The sequence below is a fragment of the Octopus bimaculoides genome, chromosome 3 (genome assembly GCF_046866305.1).
Source record: "Octopus bimaculoides isolate indiv1 chromosome 3, ASM4686630v1, whole genome shotgun sequence".
Classification (NCBI taxonomy): Eukaryota; Metazoa; Mollusca; class Cephalopoda; order Octopoda; family Octopodidae; genus Octopus; species Octopus bimaculoides.
The window spans coordinates 76,454,629-76,476,399 of NC_142930.1; the positions used below are offsets into that span (position 1 = coordinate 76,454,629).

Sequence of the window (21,771 nt, forward strand, 5' to 3'; positions counted from 1 at the left end):
AATATGTTAGTGTTATTTAATTTCTGAACAGTTTTGCTGCTGTTTGTTTATGTAGTTTGACTTCTTTATCTATCAGTTTCGACTTAGATAGAGACATGAGTAAAATTAATAATAGAGAAATGAGAATAAAACTTTGGAAATGGCTCAAAGAGAGATAACTTAGAAAGACTTGAAAGTCAACGTAAGATCGTAATCATGTAAAGTAAAGTAAATAAAACAAATAATCCAGAATCCTTGTCTGGTACCAGGTCAATCCCCAACTCTAATCAGTTCAAGCTAGTCATGAGGCCAAGCATCCCTGAAAGTTTCATCCAAATCCATCCAGCAGTTCTTGAGATATCTTGTCCACAGACAAACAAACAAACAAACAAACACAACTGAAAACAATAATAATAATATTATTCCAACAGATGGCCATCCACACTCGTCATCAAATAACCAAAAGAAAAAGAATGAAAAATGATCAAGGGGAGATAATAAAAAATTCTTAAAGCCTTCTATCATGCCATGTATTTCCTCACAAATAAATCTAATACTGAACAAACGTACCTAAACTGGAGACAGAAGCACCTTGAAGTAAGAACAAACTTGCCAACGTCAGAAGAAACATTATGAAAAAGAAATTACTAACTGAATCAGAGATTGACCAAATTAAACAATTAGTAAAGGATAAAAGGAACGAAGTTGCAGCTATAGAAGATACTACGAAGGAAATAATTATAGACCAGCCCAGGGCTGTTGAAAATGCAATAATCATTGAAAGAGTTAATATAACTGATAAATAAAGTGAAATACTCTCTGAACCAACCATAAACAGTAAAGCAGAAGAAAATCAAATAGATGAAGAAAGTCACACAGAAATTGACCCAACTGAACTAAATGATCTAAAACATCAAATCATGATCGAATGGCTGAAAATTAAAGAAACTAATATGAATGAGCGTGACACTCTTCCAAAAATTTGAAACTCTAAACAAAACCTGAAAATAATTCGTAAAATCTGCCTTACACTTAAGGATATAATTTCAGCCAATGATGTTGATGTTACAGATTTCAATCACCTGTACTATGCATCTGTGAAGATCTCAACGATTCTATGTGGTGAAAAGATTGGCACCTTCCCTAATGAGCAAAAAGGTTGTAAATATGGGTCCTACGGTTGTAAAGATCAGCTACTCATCAATAAGATGATCTTGGAAGATTGTCACAAACAACACAAGAACTTGTTGATAGCCTGGACAGATTATAAAAAAGCTTTTAATAGTCTACCACATAGCTGGATTAAGAAATGTCTGGAAATTTATAAAATAGCACATACTCTGCAAAACTTTTTGTCTGTAAGTATGAGATCATGGAGAACCACACTGACTTTGAATAGTGACAATGAATTTCTCAATGCTGGAGATGTAATAATTTCATGTGGCATTTTCCAGGGTGACTGTTTATCACCACTCCTCATTTGTCTAGCCTTAATACCTCTCTCAAAATTGCTCAATGATGTACAATATGGCTATAAAATGTTTGATAAGAATATAAATCATCTCTTTTACATGGATGATTTAAAGCACTTTGCAAAAAATGACCACCAACTATCGGGCTTACTAGCAATTGTTAAACAATTCAGTGATGACATCAGAATGCAATTTGGCCTTGATAAATGTGCAAAAGCTACATTTATCAAAGGGAAAATGATAGAAACATCCAAAGTTAATCTTGACCAACAGAATGTCATAAAGGAGTTAGAACCAGTAGAGCGCTACAAATACATAGGGGTATTTGAAGGTGATGGAATCAAACATTCAATGAAAAGGGAAAAGATCAGAAAAGAATATTATTTCAGGGTAAGGGCAATTCTCAAGACAGAGCTGTATGCAAGAAACAGGTTTGAAGCGATCAATACTTTAGCCATACCAGTCTTGACTTATGGTTTCAATATTATTAACTGGTCAATTACTGAAATATGTAATCTTGACAGAAAAATACAAAAATTCTTGACAATGCAATAGAATGCACCACTCTAAGGCAGATACAGAACTACTTCACCTGCCAAAAAAAGAAGGTGGTCATGGACTTTTACAACTGGAATTAACAATGAAGATTGCTACAATTGGCCTAAATAGCTACCTGAAAAACTCTGCTGACTGGATGTTAAAACTTGTTTTAAAGCATGTAAACAAGAAAACATCATCCTCAGTAACAAAACAGGCAAAGAAATATCTAGATGAATTCCAAATACAAAAAATCCTAGAATTAAATGTACTGGAAACAAGCATAGAAAAAGCTAAGCTTATAAAAACCTGTGCTAAAACTGCTGCCTTAGATATTCTTACTGATGATAAATGGTAAGAAAAACCTCTCAATGGCAAATACACAAAGAGAGCTAATAATGCCAATGTTGAAAAAACCCTTATCTATCAGTGGTTAGTGTCTTCTGGCTTAAAATCAGAGACAGAAGGGTTTATCATAGCAGCCCAAAGAAAATGAACAATTATCCATTGATATTTTTGGGGTCCTATAATTTTCATCAGCTTTATATTTTAAATGTTTCTAACTTTGAATTAAATTCAAAGATCTACGTACACAAGTATTATCTCACTAAATAAAAGTAATTATGTAGTAGAGAGGTAAAAAGATGAGACAAAAGTACAAATACAGTGTTTCAAATTTCATTATGTATAAAGATGAATATTAATATATTCATTTTATAGTTATGAAGCAATATATAATTTATAGGGAAAGAGAATGAATGTGTGATATTTATGATCTGCTAAATGGAATATCAATAAAAGGAGGTAGATTTACTCGAACAGATGACAGAAGATTAATGGATCTCCATAAATTCTGACAATGTGCTCTCAGTTGTTCAATTAATTGAACTAGTTGCTCATTGAATTAGCATATAAGTAAATGAACAGCCTACAGACACATGTACCCTTAATGTAATCTTCAAGTGAAATCAATATGATACAGTGTGACATGGCCGGACCTTAAATTACAGGCACAAACCTTCCAACAGGTACCTAATATTCCATCTACAGAATTTCATTCACAAGACTTGGGTCAACTTGAGGCTATGATTACTTGGATATGATAAAAACTGGTGGGAATACAAACCACCTTCAATGCTTGAAAATGACCACTCTACAGGCACAAACCTTCCAACAGGTACCTAATATTCCATCTACAGAATTTCATTCACAAGGCTTGGGTCAACTTGAGGCTATGATTACTTGGACATGATAAAAACTGGTGGGAATACAAACCACCTCCAATGCTTGAAAATGACCACTCCTCTGGAACTTCAATGTTCAAACTGACAGAAAGATAGATGTGAATAGGCCAGACATTATATTGAAGGACTTCAGACAAAAATCCTGCCTCCTCATCAATATGACAGTCCCAATTGACATAAATGTATCTGTCAAGACCTACCAAAAGCTGAGCGAGTATAAAGATCTTGAAATAGAAATTGGCAAAATGTAGAACCTCAAGACCTGTTGTTATCAGTGCCCTAGGAATGATAGGAACAGGGGCTGATTGCTACCTAGGTCAGATAGCAGGAAATTCAAAAATGGCAGAAATTCAAAAAATAGTGCTCATGAACTGCCCATATCCTACATAAAATACTGTCTATGTAATCTCAAATTTTAAAACAAACTTATGATAATTTTCTTATGTTTTCTTAAATATTATCTAGAGCAATTCTTTGTGCAAAACCAAATATATGCACACTAGTCATAACACCAACTTGAACTTCTAACTTGTTGTCTCTTGAGGTTTCTGGGTGAGACTCAAAGTCAACTTGTACAAATACAAAGTAAAAGTTAAACATAAAATAATAATTTGTATCCTGGTGTCACTTTGATAGCATGTGCTTGCTCTCTCACTCAATAATGATAATAATAATAATTGTGCCACAGGTAAATCTTAATAATGCCACTGATATTAATAAGGTTTCATAGAGCCTTTTGCAGAATACCCTTCTAACTTCTTAGGTATAATACTAATAATTATAATTTACTCCTGGTTGTGCTTGCAGATTCCCTTATAAATAATTGCTATGAAGAGCTCATGACTGGCTAAGCCCACTAACTCTCCCCAGAAGACGTTAAATTTTACGGTCTGTATCCCATTTTGTGTATGTGTTAAGTCTTTACTAACATCTTAAATATTCTAAAATCTAACTTTCCAACACTCCATATTTAACACATATTCTATATTCCACCACACCTAACTTTACTTCTGCAATTACTACATCAAATACATGAAAGTTTGGCCTTTTGCAGATAGTCTCTGGTGCATCTCTGTACAAATCTGAGATGTGTGGGGCAATTGGTTTCTTGAGGGTGCCAAAGATAAACTGTACCACAATACTGAATTGTGGTAAATTTACAGGTAACTTTGTATCTAATGCTGTGGGAACACTAGATTTCCATTGATCTAATTTCATAGTGCTTTAGTGATGTTCATTAAAGGTCTGTTGTGAATTGCAATTTGTTTTGTATGTGCTTTATGATTGGCCTCCGAGGATATGTATATTGAGGAATTATTCAAAAGGTATCGTGTAGTTGTTTGAAGCTTTTAGGAAGGAATTATTATAATATCTGAATCTAATTTTTTGATGATTATATTGATACAGTTGGATCCAAAGTTCAGATATAATCACAATGGCCACTTTTGGATAAGTCATCTTTCTCATATGAGCATGCACAACACTGTTTCAACTCCCATTCATATGTTGCAATGGTTCAGTTTAATACATTCTTCTAAATTGATCCTTTCTATCAGTCTGATACAACTGACTCATCTCTAACTTTAATATTTAACCCCCCCCCCCACACACACACACAAATAAATAACAAGTGATAGATATTAGTAACAACTAAGGTAAATCATACTAAAATAATACTAAAGCTATATTTCAAGAGAGATTATAAAGTTTCATAGTATCAGGTCGTCCCATAAGTTCTGTCTGAATTATGAAAAAAAAAAAAACAAGTGAGCAAATGTTATATTTAATTCAGGTTTAATCATCAGTGTACTTTCCCTGACTTCCTTCCATCTTTTAACAAGCTTTTTAATCCCATCAATGTAAAACTCTTTTGGTTTCAAAGTGAAGAACTCTGAAATGTCAGTTTTGACCTCCTCCTGGCTTGCGAAAGTTATGTCCCCCAAATGATTCTGCAAACTACAAAACAGATGGTAGTCTGAAGGAGTAAGGTTGGGTGAATAAGGTGGATGAGGAATTTTTTCCAACCAAGCTCTTCAATCTTCTGTGATGTGATCTTTGCAGTGTGGGGTCGCACATTGTCCTGATGAAACATCACTCCTTTTCGATTCACTAAAGCGGGTCTTTTTTTCTTCAAAGCTTGGTTCAAATGCTCTAATTCCTGACAGTAGATGTGAGCATTGATTGTTGCATTAGGTGGTAACAATTCAAAGTGAATTACTCCTTTGCAATCCCACCAGATAGAGAGAAGAACCATTTTCCCTTCTCGGTTGTGGATGAGCTTTTTCCCTTTTACCAAGCCACTGTTTATGATGTTTACATTTCGATAGCAGATTCATTTTTTGTCACCAGTCACAAGTCAATCCAAAAAGTGTGAAATGAGTTCACGAGAATGGAGAGAAGAGCAGATGGCAACTCAGAATTTGTGGTTGCTTTCAGACAATTCATGAAGCACCCATTTTCCAAGCTTAGGAAACTTTCCAAGTTGTTGAAGATGACGATGAACAGTTGTATGGCTTGAACTAAGCTTTATTGCCAATTCTTCAACGGATAATGCAGGATTTTCTTCAAGTAATGCCTCAAGAAGCTTATCTGGACATCCTGTTCGATCTTCATCTTCAAGACTGAAATCTCTGCTTCTGAATTTTGCAAACCATCTTCTGCAAGTTCTTTCATTCAAGCATTCTTTCCCATTATGTGCCTCAAATGCTATTTGGATACTTCCATGTTAGAAAGGGTTTTAATCAAAGAAATTTTAATTCTATTATTCTGTAAAATATTTAATTAGTTTAAATGTACACAAATGCATAAAAATAATTTTTAATTCCATTAGACATTCTAAAATACTATTAAATTTCATTCAATTTTAAAAAAGGTAAAATCAGACAGAACTTATGGGATGACCTGATATATAAAAAGCAAAGAGAAAATGAAACATCCTTATCGGCCACCTAGCAGCTGTTAATAGTGAGTATTTAGTTGTATTTCTAGCTTAGTTAATACAGGTGTAGTTAGTAAATGTCCTTAATGTAAAGTTTGTGTATTCGTCTGAAGAAAACAGTTTTTAAAATGATATAATGTACTCATTGATTAATTAAAAAAATTGTTAGAAACAGCTGTAATGAACTGACACTTATCTACCACTTGTTATTTATTCATTTATAATTCACCTCTCTTGGAGCCTGCCCCTTGCATGTTCCAAAGTATATTATGGACCGTATATTTAATAAGATGTACATTTCTGAATTAGCCTAAGAGCTGAAGATATATTCAGCTGGGTTCAATTAATTGTATACATAACCTGAATATCCTTCTGTCAGTACTTTTGTACCAAAGTTGGTATTCATCTATAATTGCTGTGTATGCATTTTAACTCTGACTTAACTTGGTGCCTTACCTGTAAGTGCCTTATTCACCTGAATTACACACATGCACACATGTGCGTGTACTAGTGAGGAAACTGCCAAACAAATTGCTAATAAAATCAGCTACTCTCCTTAAGAATTAATTGTTAAAGATATAAGTTTTGGAAACTTACCTTTGAAATAAAAATGCCAGGATTATCATTTCCAAAAGGAAGACATGAATGGTCTGTGCCACCAACAATACTGAGTCCTAAGGGGCCACCATAAGTGCTAAATGTGATTTTCTGATTGAAGGAAACATTTGAAATTAGAGAAAGAAAATGAACAAACAATTAAACATTGATATTTTTTGGGTCCTATAATTTTTATCAGCTTTATATTTTAAATGTTTCTAACTTTGAATTAAATTCAAAGATCTACGTACACAAGTATTATCTCACTAAATAAAAGTAATTATGTAGTAGAGAGGTAAAAAGATGAGACAAAAGTACAAATACAGTGTTTTAAATTTCATTATGTATAAAGATGAATATTAATATATTCATTTTATAGTTATGAAGCAATATATAATTTATAGGGAAAGAGAATGAATGTGTGATATTTATGATCTGCTAAATGGAATATCAATAAAAGGAGGTAGATTTACTTGAACAGATGACAGAAAATTAATGGATCTCCATCAATTCTGACAATGTGCTCTCAGTTGTTCAATTAATTGAACTAGTTGCTCATTGAATTAGCATATAAGTAAATGAACAGCCTACAGACACCTGTACCCTTAACGTAATCTTCAAGTGGAATCAATATGATACAGTGTGACATGGCCGGACCTTAAACTACAGGCACAAACGTTCCAACAGGTACCTAATTTTTCATCTACAGAATTTCATTCACAAAGCTTGGGTCAACTTGAGGCTATGATAAAAGATAGGATGCTATAAAATCCAGTGATATATGTGGTTAAAATAGTAAACATCAGTAGGTATTGGTCTAAAGCTATGTCCAAATGAACAAACACCCGTTAACTTTTTTAATTAAAAACAGATTTGCCTTAATGGAGCAGAGAAAGTGTAGTGTCAGGGGATATCTTTCAATCCTATCTCACTAAGGAAATTTATAGTGTTGGTACAATAAGAAAATGCATCCAGAACATTCTGTAAAGAGGTTGGTATTAGGAAAGGCAGTCAGCCATAGATAGAAGACCAAGTGATACATATGAGTACCTATTCCTTAGAGCAGTAGCTCCCTATAGGAGATGACTTAGACAGTGATGACCTGTCTAATCCATGTCATCATTGAATGTGGACATAAAAATGATGATGATATTTACATATCTGACAAAAAGTTTAACAGCAATTATTTTATCCCTTCAAATTTAATATATGTATTCTAAAGTAAATTTAAAAGCTAATATGCACTCAAATGGTAACTCATAATGAAAGTGACTTAGAAAAGCATTAATTATTACATGAGAAAAAACAAAGCGGAATATTAAAAGTAAATTATATACCTGATTTATTTAATGAAAAACATATACTGTATTTTATATTTACTCTTTGGAAATACTTTTCATTAGCACAAAATTTCAGACAAATATATATATATATATATATATATATATATATATATATATATATATATATATACACATACATACATACATATATATATATATATATATATATATATATATATATATATATATATATATATATATATATATATATATATATATATGTATGTATGTATGTATGTATGAGAGGAAAGTACTTTTTTAATTCAAATTTTTTAAATAATTGTTTTTATCGAAATTTCATGGTAGGTTGCATTGGATATTTCTGTAAATATCAAGAATTTCTCATATATAGTTGGAGCATGTATTAATAAAGAGATGTTTTATTTATTTATACTATTACTCATTTTAATTTTTGTGTTTCATTTTGTTACATTATCACATTTTAAAATTTAAGTTGGACTTGACATAAAACTAAATGGTTGAGATTCAATGTTTCTTACAATTAGAATTGCAACTGGACAGCCCAGGTCAGCTGTGCAAGAGAGTATAGTTCACTAGCAAAGAAACAGTTAAAAGAATTTCCAGCACTCAAGATGTGTAGAAACAGTATATCAGTGTGGTAAGAAATTCAACATTTGATTAGTATCTCAAAGATGCTAGCAACTTTTCTAAAGGAAACTGGCTCCTATATCAAACAGATACAGTGTTCACAGAGGTTCCCTTGGTGGTGTATTCTAATTTGACAAACATTGAACAGTGTTTCTTCCAAAATAAGCCACATAGTTTTAGAACATTTATACATATACTAATTAGTTAGGAAAAGACATCCACCTAACTCTAAAAATATATGCTCCAACAGATAACAAAAAGTTAATGTCAAAAAAAAGAAGAAAGAAAGAAAAGGCATGCTATCATCGAACAGGTTGCATCAGTTTTTTGAGGAACCTCTTTCAAGAGCTCTAGCTTTCTTCTAACTTTTCTTTTACTTTACTTTTTGAATAAAAAATGTTAGACATCAGGTTGGCCCAGGAAATGAAAAGGCATTCTTTAATTGTTGCTCTAAAAGCACAACATAGTGATACAGAGCTAGCTTGCTCCTGAAAGTTGCCCATTCCTTCTTTGTCAAATTTCAAAATGAGCTGGAAGCTGCTGATAGGGACCCAAAATCAGCAGCTAAATGTAAAATGCACGCACATGGTCCTAATATCATCAGAACACATAACTTTGTACAAAAAGTCCAAGAAATAATCAATAAAAACCCCAGAAACTCAATCAGAGCCATTGCAAAGGACCTCAAGGTTTCATTAGAAAGGTTGTGCATGAGGACATCCAGTACAAGTTGTGTGTGATGCAGAAGAGTCAGTTTATGTTGGATGTGACAAGAAAAGATTGTTCGATCTGAGCAAAATGCTTACTAAACAAGTTGAAATGCCAAGAGGCTGGAATGCATTGATTTTTCTCTGACAAGAAAAACTTTAATCAGGATCAAAAGGTAAACCAAAGGAATGATGAATGGCTATACAGAGTCCTGAATGAGGTTCCAATGGTCATGCATACTAAGTTCCCAGCAACTGTGATGGTTCTGAGAGTCATCAGTAATGGGAAGATGTTATGCCTCCTCTCTTTTTTTTCACAGGGTTTATGAGCCAATGCCACTGTCTACACAGATGTGTTGGAAAAAGTTGTGAGGCCCTGGATAGACAGAGTACAGAACAGAAGACTGTTTATCTTCCAAGAAAACTCTGCACCATCTCATAAGGCTAGAACAACTCTAGTGTGAAAGCATGTCAATTTCCATGATTATGTTCTCCCAGACACATGTCCTCCTAGTTCACCAGACCTCAATCCACTGGACTATTACATTTGGAGCATAGTTGAGAGAGAGGTCAATCAACACCTCCATAACATCATACAATCTAACAAGTGCAGCATAACCAGCACTATGTATGAAATTTATAAAGATTGTCTGATTTAGGCATGTCAACACGTGTGACCCCATATTGAAGCAGCCGTTAATGCTAATGTGGATTCATGGAATAGGTGTGATAAAATGATTCCCAAGATTATTTGTACCAATTTGTTTTCATCTCTTTGATGAATTATGGGTCTTTTTCTAAATTCATACAAATGATAAAAAAACTGACACACTCTTTATACAAAAAATAGGAAATAATAATGACTAATAAGATGAAATGCCAAAGAAATTCTTTTGACAGTCATGCAGGAATTAAAATGGTAAAGAAATAGAATAATATATAGGAATACTAATGAGAATATACCAACAATCATTGCAAGGTGACATGCAGTTATGTGTAATTAATGTTTTTGCATCAGGGATATGGGCAGAACAAAATAGTTATATATATATATATATATATATATATATATCTTGGAAGTGTGCTGGTCCCATAACCCAGAGGTCTGTATATCAAAACTACGCTCTGCTAATTGTGTTGCTTTTACAGGTGGTGCACCAGTATGACCTCAGCTCTGGGCTGAAACCAATAAAAGATAAAAGATATATATATATATATATATATATATATATATATATCCACTCTAAATAAATTCAAAGACTATATATTTTTGGAAAAATGTAATGATCTTCAAAATCAGTTTTCTTTCTTTCTCTACATAGATGTCAAAAATTGTGTAGAGAAACTACTTTTGTAAGAGCAATGCAATAGTCTTTTTTTTATAAATAAATACATATCTACATATGTGTGCGCAGACATATATTTACATTCTTATTCATACACATATATGTATTGACAAAATCACACTAAGATATCAGTATGTACATATCTGAAGTGTGAATATGTACATACAAAATTGAAGTACATATTGAAGTACACATTGAAGTACATATATACACACACAAGTATCAAGGTACAGATGTACAAACATTTTTTTATATCTAATTGTGTGAGTGTATATATATGTATGGTACAATATATCAGTAGAAAGAATGCATGCAGGTAAGAATAAAAAAAAACAGTTACAGTCCATGCTAACAGAGTGAAGAAAGGTACAAGACAAAAAAGATCTAAACAAATATGCCACACCTCATGCCAGGTGTATAAAGCAAAACACAAACAGTTAATAAATGGGATTATTTAGATATAAATAGTAATATAAGCTGGCAAAATTTACCAAAACTGGAAAGATTGCTATTTAATACATCAGTAAAACTTCTGTTACTGACATCCTCCAACCACCTGGTTTCAGATATGTTGTGCCGTGTTTCTTCTACCAAAACCATGATGGCCTCTGTTACCCTGAAACTTGATGGTTGTAATCCACATAAATTATACTTATTTGTCTTCATTTATCAATTTCCATGTCTTTCTGAGTCACTCTCCAATGCTCAAATATACTAAAATTTTTAATGGATGGTATGCAAAAAAAAAAAGCCATCATAATGTGTAAATGTTTTCCCTTTGCACACACAAAGGGTGCTCTATAATTTAATACCAACCCACCTGAGACTACCCACTCTAAAGTGTCCATAAAATCTCTTTAACCTCACCTGTATATATATATATATATATATATATATATATATATATATATATACTCTCTCTTTCCTTTCCTGAGCGTCCAATAATACTATCCATATCACGTCCTCACTTTGTTGTTTTTTTGTTTTTTTGTTATTGTTTTTTTTAACTATATATATATATATATATATATATATATATATATATATATATATATATATATATATATATATATATATATAGGCGCAGGAGTGGCTATGTGGTAAGTAGCTTGCTTACCAACCACATGGTTCCAGGTTCAGTCCCACTGCATGGCACCTTGGGCAAGTGTCTTTTTCTATAGCCTCAGGCCGACCAAAGCCTTGTGAGTGGATTTGGTAGATGGAAACTGAAAGAAGCCTGTCGTATATATATATATGTATATATATATATATATGTATGTGTGTGTGTCTGTGTTTGTCCCTCCCACCATCACTTGACAACCGATGCTGGTGTGTTTATGTCCCAGTAACTTAGTGGTTCGGGAAAAAGTGACCGATAAAATAAGTACTAGGCTTACAAAGAATAAGTCCTGTGGTCGATTTGCTCGACTAAAGGCGGTGCTCCAGCATGGCCGCAGTCAAATGACTGAAACAAGTAAATGAGAGATATACATACATACATATATATCTGTAAAAATATGAAAACATTGAAAAGAAAACATTGAAAAGAAAACATTGAAATAGGAAAACTATCTGGTTCACACACCCCTACTCACCCGAAGTGACCTTTAATATAGGCAAGATCTTCAACAGACATAACTTAAAAATCAGTTTCAGCTCAACAGCTAATTTAAAAATTAAATCGCACACAACACACAAAAACCACAATATGAAACCAGCTGTTCATGCAGAGATAAAAATTTGTACCCACTAAATGGAGCTTGCATGTCCAAAACCATCATTTATGAGGCCACTGTGGACTTTATATCTGCTAAAGACACAGTTTCGATGAAGAAATATGTGGGCCTTACGGAGGGTAATTTCAAAGCCAGATTCAATAATCACACCTTGAGCACTGGGACAAAAGGAAAACGACCAAATTATTCAGTCATATATGGTTCTTAAAAGATAAAGGTGTCAGTTACAACGTCCAACGGAAGGTGCGGTCTATGTGATATGGAAAGATGGCTCATCTGGAAAGGCAGCTTAGCCACAAGTCTAAATTCAAGAACTGAACTTTTCAGATCATGTCCACATGTGTCTAAATATTTGCTACGTTTTTGGTCCACCTGAGTTTACTAATAGGACTTGCTTTCTATATTGTGTCTATGTGTAAGTTTTTTATCTCTCTATACTTTTTACTTAGATTTTTTATATATTTTTAATATTTTTTTACATATTTATAGAGATAATGTTTTGTATATTTTCCACACATATTTTTTGTGTATTCTCCCCCTCCACCCTGCTTTTTTCCTGTGCGTCTATAGACACGTACATGGAACCTTATGTGTGCGCTTGTGGATGTGTGCGTGTGTGTGGGTACGTGCGTATTTAGATTTACGTGCGTGCATGCGAATATATGTGCATATAGACGTGTTTCAACCTTATAACTTTTTCACACTTTCTTCCATATTTTGCTTTTAGCCCTGTGATTTTTTTTGCATGCATGTGTATGAGTGCGAGGGTGTTGAGCACGTGTATATGTAGGTGTGTATGCGGGTATACTCATGTATGCAGGTATATATATGTATATGTATATACATATATAGTTTTTGGCGAGTATGTGGGTAAGTATGATTGTGTTTCAGGCGAGGGTGAATGAGTATATACATATAGGCCAATGTACGGATTGGTGTGCTTATGCGAACACTATAGACTTTTCTACGCCCTTACCTTTACTCCCTCCCCTTACTTAGCGGTCTATAGCTCTTTTGTCTTAATAACGGTCAACCACACAGAAATTTCCCTTTGTTTAACGGTTATTTTTCACAGGAATTTTTAATGGCCAGATAATTGAAGAGATGGCGGCATGGGTTCCCACCCCGGCATCCGAAACTCGGAGTTTTATCATGGCTACTGAATAAGTGTCACATTTTTACACATAAATTCCTCTATTTACATAATATCAAGGTCTCTTTCTTTCTTTTGTTGTCCTTTCTATCAATACATATATATATATATATATAATTGCAGCTGGAAGGTGTTTATAAGCCATTTAAAATAACACACAAAAGCCGTCAGATTCACTTCAATGAAAATATTTTGACAAATTAAATTTAAATGTTGAAGTGAATCTGACGGCTTTTGTGTGTTATTTTAAATGGCTTATAAACACCTTCCACGCTGCAATTGTTTTCGTTCCAGCACACGATCTCAGATCAGGTCACTTGCTATGCAAGTACATCTCTCTCTCTATATATATATACACATATATATATATATGTATGTGAATATATATATATATATATATTATTTTATTTAAAAGAGTTCTAGCTCTGTCTGTTTTTTATGTTTTATTTATATTCTTGTAAAATTAATGTGGGATATAGAATATGGAATATCATCATCATCATCATCATCATCGTTTAATATCCGCTTTCCATGCTAGCATGGGTTGGACGATTTGACTGAGGACTGGTGAAACCAGATGGCTACACCAGGCTCCAATCTGATTTGGCAGAGTTTCTACAGCTGGATGCCCTTCCTAATGCCAACCACTCAGAGAGTGTAGTGGGTGCTTTTACATGTCACCCGCACAAAGGCCAGTCAGGCGGTACTGGCAACGGCCACGCTCAAAATGGTGCATTTCATGTGCCACCCGCACAAGAGCCAGTCCAGGGACACTGGCAACGATCTCGCTCGAAAATCCCACAAAGGCCAGCCAGGCGGCACTGGCAACGGTCACGCTCAAAATGGTGCATTTCATGTATAATATATAATATAAAAATAAATGGTAAAATGAAATGAAGTACTGAATGTCTTACTGAATATATGAAATATTGAGTATTCAATATAGAGAAATAAATATATAAAGGCTAATACGTATTTTCATGCCTATTGGCATTCATCAAGGCCTCGTCTGACAGACTGTAACAGACTGGCTGTTTTTTCTGTCTTTTATACCTATTCGTTTGGACAGCAGCAGTAGGTGTTTGGCTATTTTTTAGAAATGATGCCAAGTTTATTTTTAGAAATGATGACATTTGAGAGATTTTTTGTGTTTTAGTTATAGGGATAAGATTTTTAAACCCCAAGTAAGATAAATTTAATCATTGTTTGTTAAGAGTGGGTTTGAATTTCTTAATAAAGTCCTTTTCTTTGCATTTTCTCTCAATTTCATTCAGGTTGTAAAGTTTATGGAATGGAAATATAATAAAAGTTTGATGACCACATGTTGCCAGATGGTTACTCGGTGGTATTTGGTGGACTTCTGGGTTTTTAATCTGTTGTCAATGCACACATGAGCGTTCCGATAGTGCATTATCTGTCTGGCCAATGTACAGTTCTTCACAATTAGGGCATTTGATGCAGTAGATTAGATTTCTACTTTTGCAGTTCATGTTCGCATTGGTGAATATTTTCCCTGTTTTTGTGTTCATATATGGGCCGGTATGAATTGATCGGCACGTACCGCATCGGCTATCATTGCATTTGGACACAGTGAATGTTTGATTTTTGTTGCTGAGGTCAAACCCTGCCTTTGTTAATAGCTTTTTCAAGTTTTTAGGTTGTCTCTTACTGAGAGTTATATTTTGATCTGTAATGATATTTCTCAATTCCTTACTTTGTGCAAGGATCGGTAAGTTCGCTTTGGCGATATTAAAGATGTTCTGGTGGCATGGATTTTGTGTCACTATAAATGGAATGATTTTTTCCTGTTTTTCTCTTCTTTGCGGTGTCCTCAGTTGTTGTATGGGTATTTTCGAAGACCACTGAATACCATTTTCTATAAGTAGTGACGGGTACTTTTACTTGAGCAGAAATTCTTTCAGTTCCATCAGGCGCTGATTTCTGGTCTTTAGATCCTCTACAATAGTACAGATTCTTCTGGCTAAGCAGTATGGGATGTTGCATTTTGTATGGGGTGGATGGCACGATTTAAAATTCAGATATTGGTGTGTATCTGTGTGTTTATAATATATATCTGTGGTAATGGCGGTGTTCTTTTTAACTACCATTATATCTAGAAATGATAATTTGGTACTGCTCATCTCCTTTGTAAATTGGATGGATGGGTGTAGGTTGTTCAGGAGGGTGTTGAATTCTTCCACAGTGTTTTGAGATTTTGTCCAGATTATAAAGCAATCGTCAAGGTATCTCTTCCATGCTTTGTCAATAAACTTTCTAAATTCAGTGTTATATCTCTCTTATATTTCCTGGTAGAGTTTTTGTTCCAAGTAACCCATCACTGAATTCGCATAAATGGGAGCAAACCTCGTTCCCATAGCCGTGCCTTTAATTTGGATATAGTTCTTTCCATTGAAGAAGAAAGTATTATTTTCCAGGATAAGTCTCACTGATTCTAGTATAAATGTCACCGTGAATCTGTTGGGAATTGCTTCTCTGTGTTTATCTACCCAGTATTCAATCGTTTTTATTCCTAATTCATGTGGGATATTGGTGTAAAGGCTTACTACATCAAAACTTAGTAGGTTTGAATCTGTTTCAGTGGTCTTGGGAAGATGGGATAGAAAGTCGATGTCATCCCAAATGAAGCTGGGTATGTAGGTACATAGTGGCTTCAAAAGAATGTCGATGAAATTGCTTAGACGGTGAGTAGGGCATGCTGGGCCAGCTATAATTGGTCTAAGTTTTAAATCTTTTGGATATAGCACTTTTATGTATTCACTTCCTTGTTCTTTTACTGCCTGTTGAATATCTTCTGACTTATGTATTTTGGGTAAGCCGTAAAAGTTACTGAGTTTTGGTTCGAAATTGGTGATGTAGTCTCTTTCGTTGTCAGTGAGTGAGTTGTAATGTTTAGAAACCAGGTGGTTGATCTTCTTCATGATGTGGTGGTCTATGTTCTAGGGTATTTCACAATAGAAGGTTGTATCCTTCAGTTGTTCCTCAACCAAATCCTTGTAGTATTCCACATCCATGATAACGATTGCACCCCCTTTATCTGCTTGTTTAATTATTATTGTTTCATCGTTTTGTATGTGTTTAAGTGCAGATATCTCTGATTTGTTAATGTTCAGTCTAACTTTGGTATTTTGTTTTAGGGGGAAGTTTGATAGGGTGTCAATATATTGGTCTACCCTCGAACATAGACCACCATGATGATGATGATATGTATATATATATATATATATATATATATATATATATATTGGAAGGTTTGGAGGTGATGTACAGGAATTATATTATAGAAAAAAAATTAAGGTACTCAGAAATTTGGATGGTTGTACATTTACAGATTTTTATTAATGTCACATGTTTTATAAATTAAATAAAGTGCTTTTCACCTAATTGTGTAGGATTTTTCAAATTGCTTTGAGTTCAGCTTGCTGTGAGGTCTCTTTATATAGTTTTATTGAGTGTGTAGGGGTGGAGAGAGAGATATATAAGATAGTAAAAGAGGGTGAGGAATGAAGGGAAAAGTGAGAGAGAGAGTGTGTGTGTGAGTGTGTGCTTTTTTGTGTTTGTGTGTGTGTCGATGGGAAAGAGAAAAGAAGAATATTGTGTTTATAGCTGGTCAGTTCTTTTCAATGATAAGTTTATTCTTGGCCTTTTAAAGAAATGGCAAGAGCAGGTGTGATTGTTTTGAAGAAGTTGTTTTTCAAAAAGAATCTTTGGTGTCATTGTCTAGTAGGAGAGTGTGGGTGCTTTTTTTGTGTGTGTGTGTGTGTGTGTGTGTGTGTGTGTGTGTGTGTGTGTGTGTGTGTGTGTGTGCGTGTGTGTCTGTGCGTGAGTGTGTGCCTGTGTATTTGAAAGGTGTGTCAGTGGGAAGAGGAGGGAAGAAGAAGATTCTGTTTACAGCTGGTCAGTTCATGCAATGACAAGTTTATTCTTGGCCTTTTTAAAAAAAAAGAAAAATGGCAAAACCAGATGGCATTCTTTGGTATCATTGTCCATGGGTAGAGTGTGTGTGTGTGTGTGTGTGTGTGTGTGTGTGTGTGTGTATGTGTGCGTGCGTGTGTCTCTGAAAGGAGTGTAAATGGAAAGGAAGGAAGAGGAAGGAATTGTGTTTATATCTATACAGCTGGTTAGTTAAAAAAAAGTTAGGAGAGAAATATGAGAACCTAGGTAACTGGGTTCAATTCTAGTTGGTACAAAAATGTCTCACTATCTGGGTTTCTTGCCGTTTTTTTAGGCTCCGTTGTTCCAAAGTTGAAGAGCTTAGATGGGTTGTGATCTTCATGTTTTCAGCCATTCAGTTTTGGTGAGAATTTTTTATGAAGTATTTCTCCATATTTTTCCTGAAGGAGGTATCGTTTCTTGAGCATTTATAGAAGGGAAAGATCTTAAATTTTCCTTCCCCACATGTTTCTAGGTGTTCACTCAGTGGAATTTTCCATAGTTCCTCCTGTCGGACATGTCGGTGAATTCTAGCTCACTGGCATAAAGAATTTCCAGTTTCGCCTATATAATACTCCTTGCATGTGGGACAGGTTATGCAGTATATTACGTTCTGCGTTTTGCAATTCATGTCTGCATTTACTTTGAATGTGTGACCACTCTTAAATTTTATTTGTTTGTTCCCCTCTATATATTTGTAGATGGGGCTACTGCAGGTTCCACATCTACCATCTCCACACTCTTTTACAAACAATTCGGTTTTATTCTCTGCTGAGAATTTTGCTCTTGTTAGGTGTTTCTTTAAGTTTTTTTCTTGGCGTTTACTGTTTTTTATGCAATATTTGCTTAGTAGGCTTCCCATTTTGGGGCTTTGTTGGATTATTGGTAAGTTTGAATGTATAATGTGAAACATGTTGGTGATTCCAGGGTTGTGTGTGTTAATGAAAGGGATGATGTTTGCTTTGTTTTTCTTTTTTGGTGTTCTGAGTTGTGTGATGTCCAGTTTTATTGCTCTTTCGATTCCGTTTTCTATTAAGGTGAGTGGATATTTTTGTTCTAGTAGGAAGTTTTTAAGTTCCTCTAGTCTTATGTGGCGTGTCTGTGAGTCGGTCACTATGCTGCATATGCGTCTTGCCATACTATATGGAATGTTTCTTTTTATGTGGGATGGGTGGCAGGAGTAGAAATTTAAATATTGGTGTGTATATATACTAGGGTGGAGCGGTTTTTCATGATTTTTGATTTCATGATGGAGGTAGCATGGAAAAGTTGTGAATGGACATCAAAATAACAGGTGTAAAACCTTAGATCTCTGCAACAATATCTTCTGTCTCTACAAATGAATCAAAAAATGGAAAAAGGCAGGGAAAATGCCTCTACTTATTTAGTAGCTATAAAATACAGTTTTCATTGCATCTTCTTTGGGCAGCTTTTAAATGACTGCGATGAAATTATGCTAAAATACAACTTGAACATGTTTTTTTCAGTGACTTCATCTACTGCCTCCACAAGGAGATGACGGGGATGTACTGTAATTTACATCTACACGAAAAATTTTCTGAATTTGATGAATTACAATATTTTTGCATATTTTGAGACATTTGTGAAGGCAGAAGATGAAGTCACTGAAAAAACATATTGAAATCGTATTTTAGAGTAATTTCATCATGGTCATTCAAAAGCTACCCGAAGAAGATGAATGGAAACTGTATTTTATAGCTAATAAGTAAGTAGAGGCATTTTTCCCCCCTTTTTCCATTTTTCAATACATTTTGAGGTGACAGAAGATATTGTTGCAGAGTTCTAAGATTTTACACCAGTTATTTTGATGTTCATTCACAACTTTTCCACACTACCCCCATCACAAAATCGAAAATCATGAAAAAACACTCTACCCTAATATATATTGTCCAGCATTTCATATTTTCAGATCATAAGTAGATTACAACAATATTTTTGGCATATCAAATCAACCAGTCAAAGAGTTCATCAGTTTGTATTCTTTCACAGGTGTTCTGTTTTAGATAAAGACATAGATATACAAAGATTTGAAGCTCTTAATTATATAAATAATTGTCATGATGAGCTCCAGTTTACTGCCATTAGTAGAAAGAAGGTACTATGTATCTGATAAAAATATCATTAATAGCTTCAAATTCCATGAAAATAGCTAAGGTGAATTTTACCAGACTGAATTTTCCTGCTGTATTACGAGAAATAGTGTGAAAAACAGATAAACATTCATATCATTCAACCACGGTGGTGGTTGAATATATTCTTAAGTCCACCATTTCATCGATTGCAGCAGCTTCCAAGCTTTACTACTAATTCAGTTATCAACTAAATTGCAAACTGTTAATAGTTTTAAAGAGGACACCTCCTCAGCTACACTTTGGCATAAATAGTTTGAGATTTGGTTCAGTAGAAAAAAATGTTACGTTAAAATATCAGCGACCTCAAGGGGGGCAGTAAGCCAGATATTCATCTTCAATTAACATAAATTTTTAAATTTTGAATTAAAAGTATACTTTTCTTATGCTTAAATGATAGAAAAATGCATGAGGAATTCAGAATTGCTAGTCGCATTGAATAAAAATTAGTAGAAAAAGAGTTATGAGGTAAAATGTTACGAAATTTCATGTCAGTAAGTAAGGAAGTAAGGGAACAACGCTTAGGCAATAAGCATAAAAAATATATTTCTAAAATGAATGTTTACTTTCTCAGATGGCGAGCTGGCAGAAACAGTACATCAGGCGAAATGCTTAATAGTATTTTGTCTGTCTTTATGTTTTTGAGTTCAAATTTCGCCGAGGTTGACTTTGATGTACAGATTATTTAATTGATTTTTTTTAACTAAACACTTTCAAACTTTTGATACTGGTAGGAGGTGTCACATAGAACAGGATTTACTCTTTATGTTTTGGACAAAATTTTGTATTTTAGAAGTTATTTCGTCAGAAAATTACAGAGTGACAATGGACAAATTCATGTTTGATAAGTACCAATACACAAAACTCTCAGTCTTTGACTTACTCTCTAACTTCCGCCAATGATATATATACAAATTATATATATGTGTAAAAAAAATCTCATCACGCAATCGAACCAATGAAAGAGCCTCGACATGCTAAAAATAGCAGCCAAAGTATCCCCTACTTAAATCACATGCCCATTGTATGTAATGTCCTAGATTATCGCTAAAAAGATGGTTTGCTGAAGGCTGGAATGTCTTTGATGATATGCTTGCAGTATCAGGGTTTATTTGAGGCTAAATAACAATATTATGGTTAATTTCTATATTAACACCCACACGATTTTCACTAAGAAAAAAAATTTGATTTTTTGCATGGAATCAAGTACTTTGACCTCCTAATATGCTACAAATCCCTTATTTTGGTTCGGAAAAAATGAGGTGGGTGTGGTCCCCCCACAATCCCGGAATCATTGGAATATCTTTTTTCTGTTGAATGAATTCCTGTGACCTCCTAATACTGCAAAATTAGGTTACTTAAGGTGAGCCTGGTAACAGATGGTTTTGGGGTCTTGTTGTTTGTAACTTTTGGTGAGCCATGGTACAACCAACAACATGGTAAAAATCCCTGCCATTAATTTGGTGTGGATGGGTAATATCAAATAATTCAATCACAACATATATTTAAATTAAACACGAAAAAAATTGAAATATTATCATCACTTACATGGAAAAATTGAAATATTATCTTTCAGTATTTTATAAGGTAAAATCTTAAATTATTAATTGACACATTATTAATTATCTTATAACAGCAATGCCTGGAAAAATCATGGATTACATGGAAAAATGCAAGCATGAAAAATCATATTCTTAAGATTATAAACCTGGAAAAGTACATGACAAGTTATTACACCTATAAAAGTATAGAACAAGCTATTACTTCTAGTAAAGTAAAGAATAAGAAACTTTTTACTTAAAATACTGCAGCTAAAATTAAAATTTGAATATTAAAACTTATTTTATTATAGTTTACAAATAACACTATACTTAAATAGAATTTGGCTACTTTACTACCTTAAATACAGAAAAAAGTGACTAATTAGACAAACTTATGAATTAGCAGAACAGTTTTGTACAATAAATTTAGAAGATGAGAACTGTAAAAACTGATAAATTAGAAGAACT

At 33.8% G+C, this 21,771-nt stretch overlaps 1 protein-coding gene across 2 annotated transcripts in view; it reads right to left on the reverse strand.

Moving 5' to 3' along the window:
• LOC106871622 (protein scribble homolog) overlaps positions 1-21,771 on the reverse strand; it is a 772,291-nt gene that overhangs the window by 213,631 nt on the left and 536,889 nt on the right. For both annotated transcript variants that reach the window (XR_016241095.1, XM_089349239.1), the window contains one exon: positions 6,768-6,878. Coding sequence is in view for 1 of the 2 variants with exons in the window: in XM_089349239.1 (XP_089205365.1) it covers positions 6,768-6,878 (111 nt within the window). In the remaining variant the exon portion in view is untranslated. The remainder of the gene's footprint in view (positions 1-6,767; positions 6,879-21,771) is intronic.